Source organism: Apteryx rowi, unplaced genomic scaffold, assembly GCF_003343035.1.
Source record: "Apteryx rowi isolate R43461 unplaced genomic scaffold, aptRow1 scaffold_807, whole genome shotgun sequence".
Classification (NCBI taxonomy): domain Eukaryota; kingdom Metazoa; phylum Chordata; class Aves; order Apterygiformes; family Apterygidae; genus Apteryx; species Apteryx rowi.
This window is the reverse complement of record NW_020451102.1, coordinates 296667-321629: the sequence shown is the minus strand read 5'-3', so window position 1 is coordinate 321629 and position 24963 is coordinate 296667. Positions and strand designations below refer to the sequence as shown.

The 24963-nt window shown below is 46.6% G+C and overlaps 1 protein-coding gene across 6 annotated transcripts; it reads left to right on the top strand.

The window, feature by feature from the left end:
* The first annotated feature begins 184 nt into the window (after window positions 1–184).
* ERLIN1 (ER lipid raft associated 1) lies at window positions 185–24439 on the top strand. Of its 6 annotated transcripts, XM_026089264.1 has the most exons (13): window positions 185–226; window positions 1555–1678; window positions 3071–3152; window positions 3998–4044; window positions 10744–10805; window positions 11791–11916; window positions 13197–13270; window positions 16935–16993; window positions 18077–18168; window positions 19091–19180; window positions 19519–19598; window positions 19805–20028; window positions 20909–24439. In XM_026089264.1, the coding sequence occupies exons 2-12, from the start codon at window positions 1566–1568 to the stop codon at window positions 20021–20023; spliced, it is 1044 nt and encodes a 347-aa protein (XP_025945049.1). In that variant the 5' UTR covers window positions 185–226; window positions 1555–1565; the 3' UTR covers window positions 20024–20028; window positions 20909–24439. The 6 variants fall into 6 exon arrangements, with proteins under 6 accessions (XP_025945049.1, XP_025945048.1, XP_025945051.1 ...); XM_026089263.1 differs by having other exon boundaries at window positions 19805–24439; XM_026089266.1 differs by lacking the exons at window positions 3071–3152; window positions 3998–4044 and having other exon boundaries at window positions 19805–24439.
* The last annotated feature ends 524 nt before the right edge of the window (window positions 24440–24963 follow it).

Here is a 24963-nt window from a genome sequence, read left to right as displayed (position 1 = left end):
CCCTTCATTGCTGGCGGTGGGGGGGAGGGAGGGGAATCGGGCCTGCCYCCTTTGCCATGCACACGCACACAGTTGCCGAGCAACGGCGCGGCGCGATGACGCCATCAGGCGGCGCCGCGCGCTCCCGCCGCGCGTGGCGGGGGGGCGGGGCGAGGCGTGCGCGTGCGCGACGAGGAGGGCGCGGGGCCTCGGCCGCACGTGGGCGCGCGGCGGGCGGCGGCGGCAGGTACTGGGGGGGGGCGGGCGGGAGGGGAGAGGGCTCTGCCTCTGGGGTCGCCCCGGGGCGGGGGAGGGGCGGCGGCTCCGCTGGCCTCCGCGGCCGGGCCCGGCCCTGCCCTGCCCTGCCCTGCCCTGTCCTGCCCTGCCCGGGAGCGGTGGCGGGTGGCCGCCGCCGCACGGCGCTGTTTAACCCCGGCCGCGCCCCTGCCCCGGGCCGCTCTGGCCCCGGCTGTAGCCCGGGCCCGCTGCCGTCGGCCGTTGGCGGGTCGCGGCGCGGGCGGCCCCCGCGTCTGACGGGCTTTGCGGCTCCTGCGGAGGGGCCTGCGGGCGAGGAGGGCGAGCTGCCCCGGCGCCAGCCGCTCGCTGAGCTGGAGGATCCCTGTCGCGGGGGCACGCGAGTATAAAAGCCCCGATCCCTGAATTTCCTGCTGGAGAAACGGTAACAGCGTCTCCCCCCTGCAAGCTCCCCGCCACGGAGTAGTAAACTCGCCCTGAATACCTCAGTGTCGCAAAGGGACGCCGGGCACCGGGCGGGCTGGAAGTTCCCCCTCGTCTCTTGTYTCCCCGCGGCGTTGCGTAGTGGCTGGGCAGAGATGAGGGAAAGGCAGGGGCTCTGCCACCCCAGTCCTGCTCGGCGTGTGGACGTGGGTCGCCAGGAGCTTTGGGGTCGTCCCCGTGGCACCCGAGGTCTGGAGCCGTGTGGGTCTTGCAGACTGGTTCCCACCTTGTGGTTCCTCCAAATGTGAGGGCACCACCCATGCGCTTGTAGTGTCACAGGTGGTGTTGTGCATCGAAGTGCCTTATTGGCCTCTGCCATGACCTGTGACAAGCCGTTCTGTGGGGCAGAGGCATCTTGTAGGTCATACCCTGCCATCTGTAGTCTCTCTTAGGGTGTATTACAGATCCTGCCAGATAAGTGTTGATGGGTTGCTCTAAGTATGTGACGTTAGACCTGAGTTGAAGTTTCTGTAGCATGTTGATGAGCCAAATGATGCCAGCTCCCTTTTTCCAGCTCCAGAGATTTCATCAAATGAATCTTAAAATAATCTTTTCATGTCATTGTTCTATATAAGCAGTGCTATAATTAGCATGAGGTTGTAACGCAGCTTTGAACGGGAAAGGAGGTGGCCTCTGTGATGCAGAACGGATTTTGCAAGGTCTTTTGGCGATATGTCCTGTGTTCTGATCCAAAAGATGAGAAGGTTTTTTGTGGGAGAAGGGGGGAGAGACACTGTCAGAGAAAAGGGGGACATCGTTGTGCACACCACGGTTAAAACAGTGCCTCATCAACCAGGCAGTCCGCTGATCCATGCAATAACTATGTTTGTCCCACAGATGATGTGAGAATGACCATGGCCCAGGCTGGGGCGGTAGTTGCAGCTGCCACGGGAGTCCTTGTCTTCTTCCTGTACTCCTCCATTCACAAGGTTGAGGAGGGGCACCTGGCTGTGTATTACAGGTACTGTTTCCTGCTAGCACTTTGAAGGCTTTCACAGTTTTCCTTAGGTTTTCGTCTCCACAGGGATTCTTCCAAGGCCCTAGATCACCTGTGGAGAGGATTTCTCTCTTCTGTTTGCATTGTCAAGGTTTTGCCCTGAGGTAGGCAGGGATGCTGTTTCTGATCTCTTAAACCAAAAATATTAAGGGCCTAGAAAGCCTAGGTCTGTACAGAACCATTATGAGTTTTGGTCTCTCTGAATCCTGAGCTACCTTGCCCACCTTTGAGTGAGCTGATGTTTCTGAGTCACAGTTTGGATTTAAAAACTAAGAGCCTGTGTCCTTATCTGTGCAGGCTTTTGGTCCATCCAGTTCTTACATGCCTGCTGATCTTTCCCTTTTCTGTTTGGTGCTGTTGCCTCTGCGCCAAGACCATTGGTCATCCAGAGTACCCAGTTCTTTGTTGCTTTTGAACTGGGCCTTCTCACTGACTCTTGGCTGACAGTTTCACTTGGGGCTTGTAGCTGCCTTCAGCAGTATCCATAGAGCAGTTTTGCCTTCTGTCAGTGTACACAGTGAGTGCCCACAGTTGCCAAATGCCACCTCTTGACCAGATTTTAATTCAAATTTGAACAAAAGAAAGAGAAACTCAGCCCCAGCCTTTCTGCAGTTTTTTTGTCATTGGCCTTATCTTTTCTATCCTTCACGTCCAACATCATGGGCCACTTTCTTTTGCACTGCTTTTTACTTTCATTATCAGTGTGTTGAACAGCATGGATCTGTGCATGACGCTGCAGAAATCCTAACCGCACAGCAAGGACTGATCACTGAGAGCTCTCCTCTGTTTCCTGTCTTTTAACCAACTGTTGGTCCATATAAGGACCCTCCAGAGGCCACTGATTTTTTTTGTGCTTTGGCTAAGGGACCTTAGTGAATGCCTTGTGGAAATCCAAATTGACTGTATCGCACCAACTGCTGGATTTTTCCATGGTTACCAGTGAACTATTTGGGGAAGAAAATCTGTGTTCTTGAAGCTCTCTCCAATGTTGTAATGATGGAAGAATTTAGCAATATCGGCCTTCTCTAAAAAATAATAACTCTCACAGGAGGGAAGCAAGCGATTGTTGGGTTGCAACGGTAAAGCATCTTACACTCAGTCAGCTCTTTTGTAAGGGAATTGTGCAGTCAGGGGAATTTAGTTTGCATATACTAGCTTGTTCTTTGATACAGTAATGTCTTAGGTTACAAGCCTGCAGTGATTTGGTTCGAATGAGTAATGTAATCTGTGGTACCACAGCTGTGACTGTTGGTGATCTGAATGTACTTGCCACCTCTCCCTCTCCCTCAAAGCCAGCACTTACCATTTTCCAGTTGCTTGAGCCTTCTCCCCTTTTTTTCCTCTGTCTCTGTATAGGGGTGGTGCGCTTTTAACCAGTCCGAGCGGACCAGGCTACCACATCATGCTTCCGTTTATTACCACATTCAAATCTGTGCAGGTTAGTATCCCCTCATCTTGGAAGAGGGTTAGTGGGAGCAAATGTCAATGGGGATATTGCCGAAGGGGAGCAACCTGGGCAACTGGTATTTGCAGAGAGGTTCAGTAATTCAGTAGTCAGAGCTGCAACTCCTAGGAAGCCCTGGGTTCCTTCTGCCTTAGGTGCCAGACCCAGCTGTATGCTGGAACTTGTCCTCTTAGTGGTGTACAGTTCTGGGCAAGCTACCAAGGCTGTGAATTATGCTGTGTCTCTCTCTGTGCTGTCTGCTCTCAGATAATGCTATCAGCAGGGCGAGCCAATGTCCAGACAAGCTCGTGGCTTCCTTAAAACACACAGTGTGTGCACTCCCCGTGCAATGCAAATGAAATGGCTTTGCATTGGGCTTCCAGTGTGCAGTTAAAGCTGCAGAGTGCATTCCTACTGTTAGATACCTACTGTGGGATGCTTTGGCTCCTCAGCATAAAATATCATCATGTGTTGGATCTTCAGATATTTCACTCCCTGGCTTGCCAGGAGGGGTAATCTCTGCATGCCCAAAGGGTGCATGTGTGTTGCTTGGAGCAGGAGGTGTCTTGATCTGGGAGGACAGTCTGTGTTTGTGGTCTTAACTGTTTCCTCAGAGAGCTGCAGGCCGTTGTGTTGCAGGAAGGAGGGGGCAGGGAAGTAAATACAGCTCCCTTTATATCTCCCAAAATGAAGTTGAAAAGAAGTCTTCCTTTTTGGGTGTACCTACAAGAGCCAAGAGGAAGGCACAGAGCACTTTTTTGGTTCGATGTTCCTTCTTAATGGTTGTGAGACTCTGTACAGCATGACTTTTCTGAGCACAGATTGTCTTTTTATTTCAGACCACATTGCAGACTGATGAAGTGAAAAATGTGCCTTGTGGGACGAGGTATGTTGTTTCTTTGTATTTCCTCTGGTGATGAGCAGATGCGCTCTCTTGTGTAGTTTGCGGGTAATTCTCTACAGTGCTCTGAGGCAGAGGCTGGAGAGTAAAAGCACATACCCTAAAATTAGTCGCAGACGCACACATGCATCATGTTTGGAAATAGAGAAGGAGATATGGAAAAGAATGTTCTTGCTTTCAGTAGAAAGGGGGGTACTTGCATCTATGGTGGCAGGAGCCTCTTTTGATTTTTCTTGATATCTTCATCTTTCTTCAGTTACTCTCTAATATCCCATTTCTTGCTCTTTGGTCTACTCTCTACTTTGCAGTATTTCTGGTCTGAATCTTGTGACTAATACAAGTGTTGACCCCAGCAGTGGGCAAAAGTAAATAGTGAACAGGAATCCTTCCTTCTGATTGGGAGATGACTCTTTTTGAAAACAACTCAAGAAGGCGAGTCTTCTGGAGATATCTGGACACTTTTGGAAATGACATTTCACCTAATGTAAAGAAAGGGTGAGACAGGGTAAAGAAAAATCCAGTGCATGGGTGGCACTTGCCTGCTTCATAATTAGGTTACTCCTTTTGTCAGCAAAGATCTGGATAGTTTTAACAAGCTGAGCAATAACAGAAGGAGAGAGCAAGTTGGGTTCGGTTGCAGATCCTGTTGTGTTGGTTCATCCACAAGTTAAAGTAGTCACTGCATTTGTTTCTTCAGGATAAAAACAAAACTGGTAATACTTTTGTGGCTTTAAGGTGCTCCCAGTATTTCTATAAAGAAAAACACAACCAATGTGTTTTTCTGCTATTTTATCAGTATGACGTGGGTAGTGACACAAAACAATCATGCTAAAATTAAAAGTTGAACATTAGTGGCAACTTTAATTAAGCAGAGTTAAAATTAATCTGTTTTGGGCCTTGTTAAAATAAGGTCTTAAAGTTGTTTGTACAACAAGTCATCAGATATTACTTGGGCTTAAATATTAACATAAAAGAGTTGCTGTGAGCCCTGGTTGGTTTTGGTTTTAGATCTCAAACCATTTTCAGGTGTGTTTGTAAATAGTGCAAGAGTCTAGTGCCACAGCCAGGGTTTGTGATCAAGTGAAAAGTCTTTAGACGCACATTACAAGTAATTGCAGGAAGAGAAATGAGAGTTGAGATGTTCTATATTCATACCTTTTAATTTACACTTAAAAAAAAGTCATCGGAGCAGAGTTTTAGGTCACTGAGGTAGCTTGGAGAATGGGGGCGCATGATCAGTGGGTACTCAGGAAGAGGAAAGGTGAGATCTTTCAAACAAAGATCTTAAGATAAAGTCTCTTTTAGCAGAGTAATGTGTTAGCAGCAACTTCTAGCCTGTAAGTGGCAGAAACAGGAATAGGACTTCACCTGCTGGAGTCTGTAAAACTGCATCATGCCTCTGGGCTGGGGACGGTGTCCAGCTGTCACATAGGCTTTCTCAAGAAACCAAGGAAACTTTCCTGTCAATCGTAACCATATTAGACATACTAAGCACGGTCAAAATTAAACTGTGCTGCTCTGAGGAACTAGATACTCTCTTTAATTTTGTATATCTAGTTCATTAAACTTCTGTTAGGTTTTGGAGTCACTGAGTTCAGTTGCGCTATACAAGCGGTTATGAAGTTACAGATAATAAACATGTTTAAATGCATCAGACAGCTGTTGAAACAGATCTTAGTTAATAATTGAACCCATTCAGACCAAAAGTCCCAACAGTCTTTTCTTTTTTTAAGGTGTTGTTACAAGAACTAGTTTCTGTATTATCTTTAGTACTTTTTAATTTGCTGCATTTAGAATCAAAATCTTAAGTTACTCTGTGTCAAAGCTAGTTTATAGACTCGAACCCAAATTTCTGCAGTAAAACCTTTGTAATCTTTGTTTATAAATAACAAATGGGTAAAATTTAAAGCTTCACTATCTTGGTTCAAAGTTCTCTACAAAAATAGATCCTAAACACTTAAGTTCTGTAATCAAATATTAGAACATCAGACTTTAAAGGATGGGTTTCTCTTCCACCTTGTTTGTATTCTCTCATTTCCATTTGGAAGCTTCTAGGTGGCTGTGTGGGTGTCCCAATCCCAGTTTCTGCCTTACCTTGTCCATGTATACTTGACAATGTTAAATTAATACATTAAATGTAGATTTTTAAATACTTTTGACTGTTTTTCATGAAACTGCTGACACACTAAAGAATAAAACCATTTAATTACCGCAGGGAGAATATTTATCTGCTTCAAGCAGAGAAGAAGAATCATTTGTGTGAATTATCTCTAGTGTCTGAGACTTCTGACTATCCCTGACAAGGAAATACATGCTTAGTCTCTTGAAAAGTTCAGAAGTTTCCTCATGACTGGGCTGCTGATCTCCAAAAAATGATGAGAAACTAGGAAAGTTCAAGGAACTAGTTTTAGAAGAGCAAAGTAGTCCAAAGAATTGACCTGAAAAATAATTCACTGAATATATTAATCATGGAATACAACAGATGAATTGGGAAATATTGTAGTATAAATATTGTATGACAGAACTAGGGAAGTAGCATTTTTCATATAAACTTAACTGGAAGGAATCTTTGCTAAATTTTGTACAGGTTTTAAGATGCCAAGAAATAGTAAACAGCCGTGCTGATAAACATTAATATTGCCCAAGCATTAGATATTTATTTGCAAAGGGGTGAGTCGTCTTGTGCTCATGCTGAAGATCTTTTGCAGGAACACAAACAGGGCACTAAAGAAATGCTGCTCTGGGACAGATCCCTGTTTGTTAGATAATCACATCGAAAAATGAATATGGCGAGTAGATGTATTAAAGTAATCACTTAATCTCTAGACAGACAGGAACTAACCTTTAAGCCCAGTTTTTACACGCTCTCTTTACCCAGCCTGGACTGATCTTGTCTATAGTCAGCTCTAGCAATGAGTGTGAAAGATTTTTTTTTTTTCCAGTCTTTTTTTTATGGCAATTTCCTTCAGTTCTTCATCCCTTGCCCTCTTCTGGCCTGGTGTACACTAAAATCCTGAACTGTATGAGGCTTTCTAAGGTCTACTAAAATGCCTGCTGGTATATGTTAATTCCCTGTAGCATTCTCTGTAGGCTTTCACCTTGTCCTTTAAAGTTACACGCAGTATTTTACTGATGTTTTAGTAGTATCTAGCATAGATACTGCTAGGTCTTGATCTGTGAACCTGTGTCTTGGTCTGTGACTGGGGCTGGAAAGTACTGATAAAGGTTTACATTAGAGACATTGCTACTGTGGGTCTCTTTCTAGCTGCCCCCATTGAACATTTCCTGGTTCTGTGTCTTAAGTAATACAGTGAGTTCTACCATATGCCTAAACTTCTCCCAGATGCACGTGGTCTACATGTTGAGCCTCTTCTCAGACTTGATATGGATTTCTGCTTGTACCTTTCCCCTTGACTAAAGAGCCTGCTAGACTCAGTCCTGTTCTGTCTGACCAACCTCATGAGCAGCTCTGATGTGAGGACCTCAGGGCCTTTGGGTAGCTGTTAAACAGGAGTCTTGCCAAATTTCAGTTTTAGCAAGGCTGTGGAAATTGCAGCAGAGGGTTGTAGTGTTGGAAATCTTGAAATCTGCTTGTGGGAGCTGTACTTTACATCCTGCCTTGCATCTGACAAGAAGCTTGCTTTTGCAAATGAAGACGTTTGAGAGTAATAGTGGCTTGCTGAAATCAAGAGGGTGTTATGTGAGACAACACCCAAGTGGTAGGTGCCAATGTGCAGGTAAAGCAGCTGTTGATAAGAGGATTTATTCAGTTGCTGATCAACAAGATGTGTGAATGGGTTCCCACCTCAAAACACTGCATGATGCTGTGCTGGAACAACTGTCCCAAGACTGCCCAGGACAGTATCTTCTGCACCTCAGGAGATTACTAGTATCTTCTGGACCAAACTGTTTGAGAGAGCTTTCGCGAGATGCTCATTTTAAGATCAGAGTGTTACAATCCAGTTTTGTTCCTGGATTTATAGGAAGAAGGTTCAAAGGGCCATCCCCACTATGAAGTGTTAAATGAGGATGGCTTCAACAGCTGACTGGATGTAAAACTTAATGTAACTGCTTTGTAGGCTCACTTGAACATTAAGTCCTTAGTGGGGACAGCATAGTCAGGTTCTGACTGAGTGGCACCCACTTCCTAGAGGTCATTGCCTGTACCAGCAGGACTGACTATTTATGCCCCTCTATTGACCCATATTGGCAGTTGAGAGCCTTGGAAGAGCTATTATTATGGGTAGTGTTGAGTGGTTTATAAGGGGGCAACAGGCAGTCCTGATTTGAGGTGCCATCCTTTCTTGCATGTCAGATGATGAGAAGCTATGACATACGGAGCCCTGCATAGGAGGTGCATTGTGTCTCAGATGTTCTCTTTTTGCTTCTAATACTCCCACACAATTGAAATGCAAAAAGGACCCTAATATTAAGGCTTGCTGCATTGGCCCTGCAGGAAAATCTGGTGGGGATGGCCCTTCTGAGACCACATTCTCTACTTTGGTTTCTCACTAGGGTATGTAGAAGGTACCTCAAGAAGATAAATTGGATTTCCCTGTCCCAGTGGAAGTGTCATAAGATGGCTGGAGCGAATCAATAGGTTGAAAGCAGGTTCAGAAGATCCTGAGGAATGTGTTTGGAAGTTACTTGCAAGAATAAACGGTCATTTTTTTCAGTGGGACGGGACAGTTATAGAGTACAGCACAAATGAGACAGAGAAAAACCCATGTGTTGTTCCTTTATAACTGCTCGTACAGTCTCACGTAGATACCTGTGCAGGACTTGCAAGCCCATTTTATTCTTTAAAAGCCAGTAAGAATGGACAGGACCTAGAGAGAAATCTTGAGCAAAAAAGAGATTAACACTCAAGGGTGTTATCTCACCAGGAAATAAATCTCTCTTTAGCCACAAATATCTTTTTTGCTGGCTTTTACCTTGCAACAGACCAAATTCAGTCCATCACAAACTAATTTGGCTCGTAGCTTACCATGAAGCATGCTGGTTTGTATAGCGTACACAGGCTATGCCTGAGAGACGTTTTTTTTAAAAGAGCACAGAAAGGGCTTTCTTGTTCAGTCTGCCTACTGTGACAATGTTGAGCTTAAACTCTTAAGCTGATTTTTCTGCAAACTTAACTTTTAACTGCCAAAGATTAAGATCTGTGAAGTAAGAAACCAAGTTTGTAGTGGGGAGTACCTTTGAGTTAAAGCACCACAGAGCCTTGGTTTGGAAATGTATGAGGTCTGCTTCTGGAGATCAACTATCTCTGCATGTTTTTTTGCTGAAGTTCCTCATTTGTGCCTTGCCTTTGACCTGAGGGCAAGATTGAAAGAATATCGTGCATTAAAATGTATTCTCAAGAGAGTTATGAACAGCTGCAAGTTTGTTTTCTTTTTGCCGTAGTGTCTGTGCTTTTTCCCTGTGTAACAAACAAGACTTCAATTTGATGGCATTTTGGAGTATAAATTAAATGTAGGGCTGAACGCCAGGAAGAGGATCAGGTAGCAATAGAAAATGGGAGTGTGCTGGATGCGCCTAGATGTTTCAGATTTGGAGGGTGAGTTTGCAGACTTCGTTAGAGATCTGTGTACTGAATGATGATGTATTACTTTCTGGTGTCACTGATTTAGAGAAAACGGTGAATGAGATTCCCCAAAGGGTGATTCAAAGCACCTAAGCTTTCCCTTCTACTCTGAGTTGTCTCTGGAGAGGCCTGTTGCTCTTTTGAGTCCTGAGCAGTAGCCCCAGTACTCTGTTAACATTTGCAGTGTTCTTGAGGGCTTTATACCCTACCTTTCCTACCTTGCAAGGTAGCAAAATCCCCAGGAATGGTCATAAACTGCTGGAAGTTATGTCAGTAACAGCAGAGACTGGGATCAGGCCCCATCTCTGGTTGCTACTTCCTTTGCCGGTCGGGCAGTCCCTGATCCCTTGGGGCAGACTGCAGGCCTCTTACAGAGCTGCTCAGGGAATGAAGGAACATGGAGGCCTTTTCCTGTGATCTGTCTAGATCTTTTTGACAGTACACGTGTCTGGACACAAGTGCATGGTTGTGTTACTGCTGCAGAGCAGTTTGTAACATGATGGTAACATTTATGCAGGGAATGTGAATTAAAATATTTTGTCTTTTCTTTCTCCTTTTTGTCTGTGGCCTTGTCGGGTTCCCGTTGGAGTTAGCAAACGCATGAACTTAAGCTAATGACTTGTCTATTTAAAATGTATTTGTTGCACCCCCAATGCCTAGAAGAGCTGCACTACGTTTAAAGTTTGTGTAGACAGAGGCTGCTCTGCTGCTTGCGGGAGGTGTTGTCTGCTGTCCTGTTGTCTTCCCTTTGTTGCTTTGGGCTCTGTCTTTCTGATCATTGCAGCTACATTTCTGTTTAAAGATGGTTTCCTTCTGTTGGCTAAGTAGGAGGTAACAGAGAGTGAAATGAAAGTGCTTTCCAAGCTTGCTGGAGCATGCTTTTGATTTATGCAGAAAGAGGGACCAGTCCATACAAAGCTGGGGTTTGCTGCCATCTAATTGCAAAATGTTCAAGAGATCAGAATTGTTCTGGGTAGAAATTAACTGCAGATTTCCGACAGAATTCAGTAGAAGAGGAAAAAAGACAACTTTGCTTTAGATATGGGATGCTGTTAAAAATTGCAGGAATAATTCATGAATTGTCTCTCTTTCATTTATAGTGGTGGTGTTATGATCTACATTGACCGAATAGAAGTTGTGAATAAATTGGCACCGTATGCAGGTATTTCCCGTCCTGTTTCAACAAGCAGCACTGTGACTGTCTTCACTCCTCCTTAGTAGCCCAATGTTGGTTTGCAAGGCTGCTTCTGTTTTCTGTCTTGTTATCTTTATGATTCCCAGTACCACAGCGCTTAGTTCTATACCTGTGTCTGCAAGCTTTTCAAAGAGCTTTGCAGCCACAGCATTTGCAAAGATGAAAATAAATTGTAGGACTAGTTCTCCCCTCAAGTGTTTTACACCCATCCATTCAGAAACGCTAGGCTGTTTGTAACAAGCACTCAAGCAATCCTGTTTCTTGCAACTGAGGGGGAGGAGACCTGCAAAACTAAATATACATGCAAAAGACCCAGGTGCTGGGTGCTTTTCCCAATTGCTGGGAAAATTACAAAGGTAAAGCCCAAATAGGAGCTCTGTTACCTTCTTGTGTCACTGGTTGCTGAAGTGAAGACTTACGTACCCTTTTTCAGCAGCATAACGTAATGCAAAACCCTAGTGTTGCTAAAGCAGTGAAGGCTGAATTCTTGTTATAATGATGTTATAATGATTGTTTTCCCTTTATAGTAGTATCTGTTCCTATGCATGCAGGTCCTGGACAGGCTTTACTATTTCATTTGTTTATGTGGATCATAAAACAGGACCATGCAGTATATTTTACTCTAGTTACCCTGCTCTTTGAAGTCGTATAATCCCATGAGTGTTGGTGAAAGGAGCCTCTGCAGGTCGCTACTCCAACCTCCCAGTCACAGCAGGGCTGTCACTAACATCAGGTCAGTGCAGCTGTGGCTTTGTCCAGGCAATTTCTGAAAGTTCCTACAAATGAAGATCCCCTGCCTCTCCCATGACTTGTCCCAGAGCTGCACTACTTTCCTAATGATCTGAGCTGTCATTTTGAGGTGGTGGGGTTACAGGAGACTTAAAGACAATTCAAGACAATAGAAAGTCACTGTATGCAACGATGACCTGTGATAATCCTTTTATTTCTTCAGTGTATGATATCGTGAGAAACTACACTGCAGACTATGATAAGACCTTGATCTTCAATAAAATTCATCATGAGCTGAATCAGTTCTGCAGTGCCCATACTCTCCAGGAAGTATACATTGAGCTGTTTGGTAAGCATATGGCAGCTGGATGTGCCCATGAAAAAGGCTGTGTAATCCCCCTGTTCTGCTGTGGAATACATTACAGCAACCTCCTGTAAGCAAACAGGCTCTGTGCTGAATTTGTGGTTAAAAACCATCTCCTTAAAAATCCGCATGCCTCTTTCTGTGTAACTGTACTGTGTCTTTAATGATTCCGATTTCTGTATCTTTCTGCATCTGCCTGTGGGGATTTAAATTCAGTCCTTTTCCACCTAGGACTGAATTCTGTGGGGATTTAAATTCAGTCCTTTTCCACCTAGGACTGAATTCTGGATATACAAAATAGTCATTGTGCTCTTGTGCATGCAGTCACGCTCATTGCATTCTTTGATGCTTTTATTTTCCCCACATCTTTTTTTAGGCCTCTGTGCTATTGCTGATTGAACTTTTTTACTTTAAAAGCTTCCTCATGAATGTTAGCAAGAAGGAGCTGGAATGGATGGCTCAGTTCATTGCACTGCTCTGTTTTTTTCACAAGGGGGTAGCAGTGATTCAGGAATAAGCAAATTTAATGTTCTGCTTCTTGGATCCAGTGCACTGATGCAGGTACATACATGTGCCTTCACAGACATAACAGCATCAATTTCCTTCTTGAGTGGCAGAGCAGGGGGAAGTGGGTTTATGGGATGGGAAGATAAGAGCTTGTCAGACTTTTAATATTAAGAGACAGTAAAACTTTGAATGCTGTACTCGGATATGCTTGCCAAGTATCTCTAGTCAGAGAGGAGTTTCCTAATAGTACATGCAGCTTAATCCCTTGATGACTGGCCGTTTCTGTGGAAAAAACTTCTTAGAGCTTGAAAGTGACAAAATACATTTTTCCATTAGCAAGGATTGGATCCTGCAGGTCCCTAGAAATCCAAGGCAGGGCTACCTTGCTGGCAGTGGAATTGGTGTGGCTTAGGCTAGGGAGTAGTACCACAGGCTCCGGGTGTGCTTTTCTCCTGAGACACTGAGAGTGATTTTGCCTTTAGCTCTGGCCATGAACCCATCAGTAGCTGAAGCTTTCTAGAGACACCAGCGTGTGGCTCTTGTGGCTCTCTTCTTGGGAACATTTTCCATGGGAAATGTTTTCCAGAGGATGTACGAATGGAGATGATGTACTGAATGAGCTCAAAGAGCATCTTTATTTTACACCATACATAGAGATGCCTCCCCTCCAAGGCCAGCTGACTCTCACTGCTGCATAAACCTCAGGAGAAATGATGTGCACAGATTCATGTGGCCTCTCTCTTTTTCTCCAAATGCAGATCAGATAGATGAGAATCTGAAGCTGGCCCTGCAGAAAGATCTCAATGTCATGGCACCAGGTCTCACTATACAGGTAGGTTCATTCCCTAACAAAGGTTATTCTCTTTTTCACCTCAAACTCACTCACCTTTCACTGGACAGTGAGGTTTCTTGCTTCTGTTTTTCACATGACATGAAATAGTTGAGCTTTGAGGTGGGGTTTGTCAGTTGAAGACTGTCCATGTGACAGTGACCACTTCTAAATGCTGTTTTTATGTTAGGGGAAGACCTGCAGGATAGAGAAAAGGACCTTGTAGGCCACAGACCTGCAGGTACTGGATTTAATTCGCAAACAGCAAGAAAAAGTGTTTTTCTTTAAACCATCTTTGGCATCCCTGCAGAGCTGGGCATTCCAGCATGCCAGCACAGTTGCTACAGGTAATCTGAAAAAGAAAATTTCTGTACTTGTGCCAGAGATAGGGAAGGATGTTATATTCCAAGTGATTTTCTGTTTGCATTTCATGTTGAAAAATCATGTTTAGTCTTAGTTGGGCTATGGGATGTGTTGGCTTTTTGAAGGCATGTAAGTTTAGGGCTACCAATTGGGAAAAGTATAACTTAGGCTCACAAGGGCTAAAATGGGAAAAATCTTCAGGAATCTCTGAAGATTTCCACTGTTGAGAAGAGTCAGACTGAATCTATTTTGCTCATTCTTGGTGCCCCATTTTGCTAGGCTAGCTGTCCCTGAGAAGGGTACGAAAGCCTCCCTTTAGCCAGCATGTGAAGTGCTATAATAATTACTATTTTGTTTTGTGGCTCATCTGCCTTCCCCTGCTGTGTTTCGATGACAATGAACTGCAGTCACTGTCTTATCACAAGAGCAAAATGTCTCTACTCTTCCAAAGATCCCAGCTATTTGCACTATACATTTCATATAGTTCTAGCACAGAAGATCATTTTCAACTAAAAATATCATCATAATGTGATGTCTTTCCATATGCTCTGATCAGAAAGAGTGTAAGCAAAGCTCACAGGTCTTTGCTGGGAAATGTTAACTACAGAGCTAAATCCGATCTTCAGCATAACCTGTCCCATCTCAGTCTGGCATGCCCAATCTTAGCTGTTGGTCAGAAGTTGGAGGACATCCTGCCCATTTCAGCCCAGGCTGAGTTCACAGGATGAGCAGTTTGAAAACGTCCTGTAACTTCTGAGGAAAGTGGTTCATTGGAAGTACTTTAGAAACAGTGTGATTATTCCTTGATGTTTCTGTCATCCTATTTCAAAACAGAGCTGTGTCTTTGTCTCCAGTGACATTGTGCCTCAAAGTGCAATTCTTCCATGTTGCTGTGCCCCTTGTCATGAACCATTCTGCTCCCTTGGTGAAGGGCTGACCTTTCTTTAAACTCCCTGTATGCAGCTGTGTATAACTTAGATGGAGTTAGGAAGATCAAAGCTCACCTGGACTTAGACTTAGTGATGGATGTGCAAGGCATCATGTGCAAGGTCTATTAAGAAGATCAGCAGCAAAAGGAGGGCTAAGGAAACTGTGGACAACCTGCTCCATAGGACAGGCAACCTAGTGACCAGGGACATGGAATAGGCAGAGGTACTCAGTGCTTTCTTTGCCTTCAGCCTTTTTCTGGCAAGGTCTCCTCTCAGGCCTCCCAGGTCCTTAACCTAGTGGTAGAGTCCACAGAAGTGAAGCTTTACCCACAATAGAGGAAGATTGAGTTAGGGATCGCTTAGGCAAGCTGGATATACAGTAGTCTGTGGGACCAGACAGGATGAATCCAAGGGTGTTGAGTTGTTGGCCTGTGTCACTGTGAGGCTTCTTTCTATCATCTTTGAAAGATCACAGTGATTGAGGGAAATTCCTGATGTCTGGAAATAGGCAAATGTCACACCCGTATTTAAGGATGAGGAACTGGGGCACTGCAGCCTCATCAACCTATCCTCATTACCTGTGAAGATTGCAGAAAAAAATTCTCCTGGAGAACAGGACCATCTTAGTGGCCTTTCCTTACACTCTGTCCAGTTTGCTAATCTCTCTCTTGGATACTGTGCCCAGTTTGGGGCCCCCAGTACAAATGCAGCCTCACCAGTGCTGAGTAGAGGGGCATAAACGCTGCCCTCAATCTGCTGCTGTAGCCCAGTGTAGCCCAGAGCGGAGCTGGACTTCATTGCCGCAGGTGAAAACTGCTGTCTTAACCTTAACTTGTCCATCGATTTCCCCCATGCTCTTTTTTGCAGAGGTGTTGTTCAACCAGTCAGTCCCAGCTTGTCCCAATGCCTTAACGTTTGAGTATTACCAGTATTGATGTTACACAGTAATATTTGCATCTAGTAGATAAACATTTAAGTAGTGAGTCTTTGGCTTGGAAAATAATAAGCTAGTGAAGATTTTCAGAGCTCTGGATGCTTTCCTGATTACAGAGTTGCTTGTACTTGAAATAAACACTTCTAGAAACAGATCTTTGTTTTGGGGCAGTAGGCATTGTAGAGGCAGAAAGAATATCCTCCTGTTCGCCCTGCCATGGCTGGGAGAGCAAGGGGGTTCCTGCAAGGAGAGCTTTCTGCACACAGTACCTTTCCAGGGTGAGGCTTTGCTTCTGACAGGAGTTTAGAAAAATCCTTTCACTGAAAGATACTCTGACCTGATGTCTCATAAATCTGCCTTTTTTATTTGCTCAGAGAAGCAGTATTTGTTCACAGGTGTCTCCCATTTTGATGTCTGACTGGATCCTTTTTTCCAGGCTGGGTGAATTTGCAGGGGTCAGGATGCCTGTCACACAGAAACAATTCCCTTTTCTCACCATGTACAAAGACTTGCTAGGGAAGTGTCCATGTCCCTCTGTGTGTGGAAGCGATATAGTTATTGCAGAGTTGCTGAGTCCAGAGAGAAGCAGCAGGTTCAGTGCTGGATCTGCGATGAAGATTGAGCAGGAGAGTTGTGAAGCGATCTTGCAGCCGTGGACTGTTTTAATCCACAGCTCCCAGAGCTCAGCAGTGAACCAAGTGACACACACGGGCTGGGCAGCAGCAGCTCCTGCTCCTGCCTTCAGAGGTCTTGGCCTTGTATTTCAGAGAAGGTCCTCTGCAAAGAAGTTTAGCAGCCATCTCTGCTTCCAGCCATGTATCAGAATTGTAGTGTCAACACTGCCAGGGAAATCGCTTTTGTTGATCAGCAGTTGTGTATGACAGCTGTTCCCAGCTATTACTCTTGCCCTGCTGCTCTCCCCTCTCCACCAGTATATCTCATTACATGGTATCTTTTGCATACTTTTCTCCTGAAAAACCTGTTCCTGAACATGTAACCCTAACTCTTGTTTGCAAGTCTCACTCTTGCAATTTAATTTCATTGGATCTCTGAGCCCCTTTCTTGAGCACTACCTTGGGAACTGCTTTCTTTGTGATCTTTGGAGAGTGTTTCCATCTAGGGTGGAGAACTAAGTTTCTTCTAAGAAAGGTGGTGGACCCCTAAAGGAGTCTTTTCCACAGACATTACTTAATCACTTAGGTGTTATAAAAGGTGCAGAGACAGGGAATTCAAATGTAAGGCTCCTGTTTAAGAGATGCAGTTCTCAGTTGTGCTGTACAAGAGAATTGGGAATCATTATGCATGGTCTTGGATCAACGTGGAAATGTCCATTGTCTTTAATAGTGGCTGGAGCACTACAGCTGTTTTTGCAAAGATGTTTCTTAGCTATGCAGATCTCATCAAAATGTTTCATCTAAAATGCTCTCTCTTTTTTTTGTAGGCTGTGCGTGTTACAAAACCTAAAATCCCAGAAGCCATCCGAAGAAATTTTGAGCTAATGTGAGTAGCTGTACATAAAATTGTATTAGTTTTGAGGGTCGAGCACAGGCATAGTGCTTTTATAAAACTCTTAGCTTGTGTTCAGAAGATGGAAGGGACACTCCAGTTGTGCATGTGCTGAGTTAGGTGCACTTGTGCAGTCTGTTTCTCCGTTTTCATAGCTCTTGTCACCTGGAAGCATTTCAGCCCTTTGGAAAGATGGTTGTTAGCATGTACAGAGTCCATGGCAAGGCTAACAAGTTCCTACTCCTTTAAGTGCGGAGGATGCTGATGTGCTATGGAGAATCTATAGATTCAGTAACTGAACTTGGGGCTCTGGGGTCCTGATGTCTTGCCCACAAGCTCCCTTCCAGCAAACTCACAGAATCACAGAAAAATTTTAGTTTGATAGGGACCCCTGGACATCTCTTGACCAAGCTCCTGCCCAAAGCAGGGCCAGCTTCAGAGCTACAGCAGGTTGCTTAGGGCCATGTCCAGGGGAGTCTGGACAATCCCCAAAGGTGGAGATCCCCCACTGCTCGGGATCCTGTCCCAATGTGGCACCCCTTGCATGGGGAAGGACTGTTTCCTAAGGTCCAGTCAGGATTTCCCATGTTGCAACTCATGTGATGGCCTCCCGTGCTTTAGCTGTGCCCCTCTGAGCAGAGTCTGGCCCTGTTATCTCTATAGCTTCTTTGGATCTGTACCCCCTGCAGTTGGATTCCCCCTTCACCTTCCTGTTTCCCGGTTGAATAAGCCCAGCTCCTGCAGCCTCTCCTCGTACACCCTAGTCTCCAGCCCCACCATCTCTGTGGTCTCCCCTGGATTCGTTCCAGTTTGTTGATGTCTCCCTTGTCCTGAAGGCCTCAAACTGAACCCAGTATCCAGATGTGGCCTCACCAATGCCAAATAGAGCAGAATAATCCCATTCTTTGACCTGCTGGCTATGTATGGGCTTATACAGCTGAGGACATGGCTAGCCTTCACTGCTGCAAGGGTGCACTGCTGTCTTCTGGTCAACTTGTTCCACAGGCCTCTCATGCCCTTGCTTGCAGAGCTGCTTCCCAGCTCCATTCCACTGTGATACTATTTCTCGTCCTGCAGGGAGGCTGAGAAGACCAAGCTACTCATAGCAGCCCAGAAGCAGAAGGTAGTAGAGAAGGAGGCAGAGACAGACCGGAAAAAAGCACTCATAGGTATGTCATCAATCGGGAGTACCAACACACTCTGGCCTGAATGAATTTCCATTCTTATATCCCCCAGTAAGCTAGTATGGGACATTGTCGTGCATTGCTGACAGCTCCCTGAAAGAAGCACAGCCAGGCTGCACCAGCAGTCAGCAGGAAACATCTAGAAAATGAGTGTTGGTGCTGCTGTGCATCTGCCTTCCCTCAACCCAGTCCCAGCTCCCTCCCCATAGCAGCAGAGCAGCAAGCACTTCTCCATCCTGCAGCAGCAGCACTCAGCTTCCTACTGAGACCTGCTGCTTCTAACCCTCTGGTACAGCAAGCACTGAGGCCCGCATTTCCCCATGAAACCATTACAATCCGCATTGCTCGCTGGGCATCACAAGTTGTGCTCAACCCAGCATTTCAGCATGATGTGCTTAGCCCATGTGGTTTTATCTACAAGGCCTTCTTTGTGAATAATTTCTCCTCCCAAAGCACCATAGGGAAGTGTAGGAATGGGAGTGCTTGCTAGAGTGGTTCCAGCATCTGTTTGAAGCCCTGATTGTAAATCCTAAGTACTGAAAGTTGTCTGCTTTTAGCCCTGTGTAAGACCACATAAGCTTGGGCTCCTGCTGCAGATCGAGAGCTAACAGCTCTGCTGGCAAAACTGGTTGGGCTCTATAAAGTAAATGTGGTTGGGCAAGGGGAATCACAGTTGTAAAAGGGATTTGAGCCACTTCAACTCAAGAAACTTCAGCACTGTGTTTTCCTCCTAGAGCTGTATTGTTTGGAGTACAAACTGCCACTGAGCTATACAGGACTGTAGGAGGGAGGGAGCAGAGGGTGTGTCGCCTGTGTGGCAGTGTCTCTGCGACCAAGGTCTGGGGTCAGGATGCTGATGCTCAAAGCTTCGAAGTGAATGTCTGAGCCAAGCCCATTGTGATTGCAGAGGCAGAGAAAGCTGCTCAGGTGGCCAGGATTCACTATCAGCAGAAGATTATGGAGAAGGAAACAGAGAAGCGAATTTCTGAGATTGAAGGTAACAATAATGTTAGCGTGCTGCTGGGGTCACCTTCTGGCTAAGGGGCTCCCCAGTGACTATGGGCAGAGAAACCTCAGAACTGGGGTCATAGACATTACCATCCTATAAATAAAGGGTGCAGATGCGCAAGAATATGCGCTTGGGTGATTCCTCCCCTTTGCAGGTACCTCTCCAAGAAGCCAGCAACGCTGGTATGTGGCCAGCCAGGCTGCTTCATGGACACAGCTGAGTCAGCTTGTCCCCATGGGGCAGGGGCCTGAGTGCTCCATGTGATGTGGCTGTTCACTGCTAACACTCCTTCTCCCGTCCATCATCTGTTTCTGTTGCTCTATTAGATGCTGCATTCCTAGCAAGAGAGAAAGCAAAAGCTGATGCTGAGTACTATACTGCTCAGAAGCTGGCTGATTCCAACAAGGTGAGCACTTGAAATCCAGTCAGAAGAGGGCTTGCTTACCCTTTCCCTCTGCACAGGAGAGTAAGTTCAGATGGGCAACACTGAGAAAACATTTGATTTAACAGTCCACATCCCAGTTTCCTGGGGGAAGGGCTACCTGAGATGGAATCTAATGATGCATGCCCCAGAAGGTTGTCTCTTACAGGATCTGGTTTCTCTTTTTGTAGCTGAAACTCACTCCAGAATATCTGGAACTAATGAAATATCATGCGATAGCTGCAAACAGCAAGCTGTATTTTGGTGACAGCATCCCCACCGTGTTTTTGGATTCCTGTGCCTTCCAGCAAGCTGGTCTGAGGACTGCCCAAGAAACCAGCCTGTCCTCACAGGAGACCTCAGAGACCTCTGGAGAAAGCCACCTCAAAACAAAGGAAACCACTGGCTGACAGAGGTAGAAAGATACCTGGTATATCTCAGCAGCTATCCCAGCTGTGAATGGGGATTGCCCTATGCTGGTGGGGCGGATGCAGCACGTGCGTGGACATCTTGCATATAGGTGGCAGTTGGGTTGATTTTCTTCTAGCAACACATTGCAAGTGCTCTGCCTCTTCCGTTTCTTCCCCTATTAAATTGGTGCTTCCAAATGAGGGATAATCCTGTACTAACATACCTATACTGGAATATTAAAAAGACAGAAACCAGGAAAGCCTTCTGCAGTAGGTGCAGTTCTTTAGCAAGCATTATCTTTGAGGCAAGAGATGTGGCTTTGAGTGCTATGTGGCTGTGCACTGGTCATTCCCCAGCCCTCCTCACTGAGGCCGAGCAAAGACATTTCCTTCCTCCTGCCAATGAAGCTTCGCTTTGTGGACCCTGAGGCAGGTTCTGTCGGCACTACCTAACTCCTCGAGGACTCAGGTGTTGGCCAGTGGAGGCTGTGCTCCTGCTTGGGGAGAGGCCCAGAAAGGAGTGATTTGGTTTGGAGTAGATTATTTGAATAGAATCTGCATAGCCATAACCTTTTTCTTTCCTGTAGGCGGCGGCACTAGATAACATGGACTCAGCATGAGCAATCTTTAACAGGCTTTAGTAACTTCCCTTCTCCAAGCAAGAGCCTTATTTTGGCTGGCCTTGAGTGATTGTAGTACGCTTCAGCTGGGCAACTGAGTCTCACCTTGCACCCTAAAACAGGATTCAAAATGCATGCAACACCTCAGAGCAGCTGATTGGGAGCAAAGGGCCCAGAATTTTGAAATCTCTGATCAGACCTCAGCCCCTCTCTAGGTCTTTTCACCATGGAAAGGGTGCTAAATTTCCGCCACTCTGCCTTGCAGGCAAAGGGAAGGAAAGGAGAAGAGCGAGGAGAGATGCAAGATATCCTTGGGGCAGAGGGAAGGAGTCTCAGTATTATCCCGCTATTCAGATGGCCACCTTCTGTTTTGGACCACCGCCAGGCAGAGAATAGGTGCCTGATCCCAACCTGCAGCCTGCCCAGGCTAGCGCTGCCCTGCGCTCTCCACCTCGCTTGTGCAGTTGACCCTGCTCTGCAGCAGAACAGATGTTTGACACCTGATCTCAAAGTAGGTGAGGCATCGCCACTCCCCTTGGGATTAAATACAGCAGTACAAAGTCCATGGATCCCAGAAGAAGGGGACCTTGCCTTGTGAAATCCCTTGTGCATCCTCAAGCAGTTCCAGTGGAGAGTCTGTCACCAGTCCTACAGTTGCTGGCCAGGCTTTGCTCTGTCACGGGGCTTTTGACTCACAAGCTGCGCTGGCAGCATGACCTTTATTCCTGGCACGCATCCTATCATATCTGTTCCCTGCTCCCCATGCACCACTGTGGGGTGAGAGAAGAAAAAAGGTGAATTCCTGGAGGGGGATGTGAGGGTGGGCGAAATCTGTTGGTAATCTGCTTTCCTCTCTCCTCTCTGCTCCCCTGTGCCTGTCAGGACTCGTGCTTGTTTCTAGGACCTGTTTCTCATTGCGTTCTCTGACAATCCCGAAGATGGTGACTGAAAGGGCATATGCCAGGGGCCTGATCCAGAATGCCGTGCCCCCAACTAGCAGCACTACAGCTCCGCTTGCCTCTTCAACCCAGTGTATGTTCAGAGACCACCTCTCCTCCATGATCTTGGACGCCTGTATGTTCATCCTGGTTTTCTCTCCCCTCTGGTGCAGTCAGGTGAAGTGCTCAGCCCCGCAGCAATTCACCAGAAAGGCCACTTGACTCACCCGATGACCGGTATTGAGCTGTTCTATCCCTTGTCTCGCAGCAGGTGGAGGAACATGCTTGGAGCTGTTCCCATGGTGCAACATTCAGCCCAAAATGAACACCCTGAACTTCACATCTGTTAATAATTTGTGCGCATTGAGCCTTCCAGTGCTAGTTTTGTACCCCATGTGGCTTGTTTGACTTGGAGGATGACAGTGTCTCTCCTAAAGGGAAGTTCAGTAACACAGTCAAAAAGGTGCCTTACTCTGTCTCAGCTCCTGCCCTAGCTGTCTCTTCTCCATCTCTGGGGCAGAGTGGGGATGTTTTGACCCTTCCTCTCTTGCTTTCGCTGCCAGCCAGCTTGGGTAACAATGCCCATGGGACTTGCAGAGGGCCTGTAGTGGTTTCACATGGTCTATTCTCCATCTGTCTGCAAACTCCCAAGGCCCAACTGATGCTGGGCTCCATGAGACGAGCTTCTCTTTCCCTGACATGTGGCAGCTATTCCTCACTTGGTTGTTAGCCTGCACTGTAGCTAGTTGCTGTTCCCTGCCGCAGGCACCCTACAGCTGCTGCAGTCCAGCACTTGAGCTCTTGCAAAGAGCTTGAAGTGCAGCTTGGAGACAGGTTACTGTAGCAAGAGTGCAGGGTGCCTCTTGGAGTGTCGTGCAGGCAGCTCCCAATGAGCATCTTTCTCTTTTCTCGCAGATCCTGTTAGTCAGCATGCTGTCTCCTCAAGGTGCTCAACCCATAGCCTGTGGTTGCTTGTGGCTCCCTGATTTCTCTCTTTGCAGTTGGTTATTTGAACTCAACCATGGCAAGAGCTCAGGAACAGCAACTGACCTGCCACAGCAAGCGGCCAGCTAAAGAGGCCAGTTGTCTCTCCTGGTCTCAAGCTTGTGGTCAGGGGGTGTGCATGCTCCCTCCTGCTGTGAGGAGGGAGGATGAGAGGAAAAAGTACTGCTGTTACCAGCTTCAGTGAAAGGCAGGAGGAAAGGTATCTCCAGCATGTGGTGCACACATCCAGCACACAGAGGGATTGCGGAGCAGCCCTGCGCCTTGTAGATTCAAACCAAGGGGAGTGCAGAGCCCCTCAGCTGGGCTCTTGCAGGAGGAACTCATGTTTTCACTTGCGAAAAGGATGCTCTCCTGGGTTTGAGCAGTAGTCAAAGGATCCTGATGTCCTGGGGTTGTCAAGTGCCCTGAGGCCTCCCCACAGAGACAGGGAAGCAGGTGTAAGGTGTCTGTATGTTGCATTTGAAAGATCAGATCAGCCAGCAGTAAGGGCAGAGCTGAAACCCATGGCTGATGGCAAGAGAGGGGGAGCTGCTTGGATGCCTGTGCTGTTAAACCCATCAGTGTGGTTTTCAGGGAAGGATACCAGGCTAGGCAGCATGTTTCATAGCTGTGGTACTTGAAGTGTCTCCTGGAAGTGTTGTTTGATTAGCAAGATTCCCTTTCCTCCGTGGGAAAGGCTTTGAGGAGTTGGTGGAGTTGTGTGTCTTTGACCCTCCAGCACCTCGATGTTGCTGGCTTGCAGCAATAGCTTCAAAGCAGAAACACAGTTACAGCCATTTGGGTTGAATTTTGAGACCAACCACAGGCTTTTTGAAAACAGAAACACCCCTGGAGAGGGGATAGACCTGTTTCCATGTGATACATGCTGTATTGTGATCTTGGGGCCTGGCAAGCAGCCCTGGTCCTCAGCTCAAGGTGAGAGGTGTCTTGCACAGGCTGGTGAAGGCAATGCTTGTGTGGCACAGGCCTCAGCAGAGCCACAGCGTTGTGGAAGGGCAGCCTCCATCTTGCAGAAGAGGGACCTGGACTAGGTGCTAGCAAGTGCCAGCATCAGTCCATGGGGATTAGGCTGTGTGCAGGGGGACAGGGTAGGTGATGCCAGCCTAGAGGTGCCAAGAAACCAGGGCATAAGGGAAACCCCTAGAAGCAGTAAGAGGACAGCTTACAGCTTGCCTGCAGCAATCGAAGCAAGATCCCCATGCAGGGAGAAGGGAAGCCTGCCAGGCCAGCATAGGAAGGGCTGATTCCCTTTGGATCTGAGCCTCAGCTGCAGACAGCTGTGCAGGGATGTCTCCTGCCCCTGCAGCCGTCCATGTGGATGTATTTGCTATTAGTGGCTGTCACTCTTTAGCTAAATGTCATTCTCCCCTGGCTGCATATGTACCTTCCACCTCCATTTCCTGCCTGAGTGGTCTTAGGGATGTCCCTGGGATGCTCCTGTGGCTTGAAGTCCTGCAGTGAGGTTTGCAAGATGCCCAGTGCCTTGTGCAGAAAGCTCCTCCATCCTACTTTGCTCCTCCAGCCATCACCCTGAGGACAGCACTTCAGAAGCCCGAGTACATGTGAAAGATTCAGACAGCTGGATGACCATGTGTTTCTTAACACCTTCAACTGGGGGTTTCTTCTTTCCAAGCTTGGAGTCAGGAGCTGTAGCTCAGGCTGGGAATGTGGACGCAACTGAAATCTGGCTTTGAACTGTTTTCTCTCTGTTCAAAAGGCCTGCGCTCTCTTTTTTTAAAGGGGTTTGCCACTGGATCAGCACCTTCTTTAAGGAAACACGATACATATGTTCAAGTTTACATGCACAGTGTTACATTCTTTTGATAAAATAGAATAAAATTATTTTGATACCATTTCCTCAGTGGCTTTGTGTATTCTAGGGCCAGTGTCTCCCTGGGGGGGAGAGGGGTATAGCTGTGCCTCTTAACATGCAGTAACACTGCATCTAGCTCTGTGCCTTCAGTGGCAACAGCTGACAACCTTGGAGCCACATAAATGTCCTGGACCTTCCCAGGCTCAGGGAAAACTGCAGCATGGTAAACTGGGTGGCATTTACAGCTCATCCTTGTTTGGTTTGTGCCCAGTCCCCCAAAGCTCTTGCTGGAAGCTGAGCTGTGCTGGCCCTTTGGTCCCCAGCCTGAGCTGCTCAATCTTCACATGCAGCCAGCCCAGCAGTGCTTGACTTGCAGTGATGCAGCATGGGAGTGTTTTGTAAGCAGGCACAACTGCTGTGTGCAGGCAGGACAGAACTGAGTTGCCCAACTGTGACTGAAGGCTCTTGGTGTGGTCTGGTGTCCTAATCTTGCGGGGAGGGAGAGAAAGTGAGCTTGGTTTGCCAAGGGGAGTTAGATGCAGGGAGCAGAGCTGCGTGCTGTGC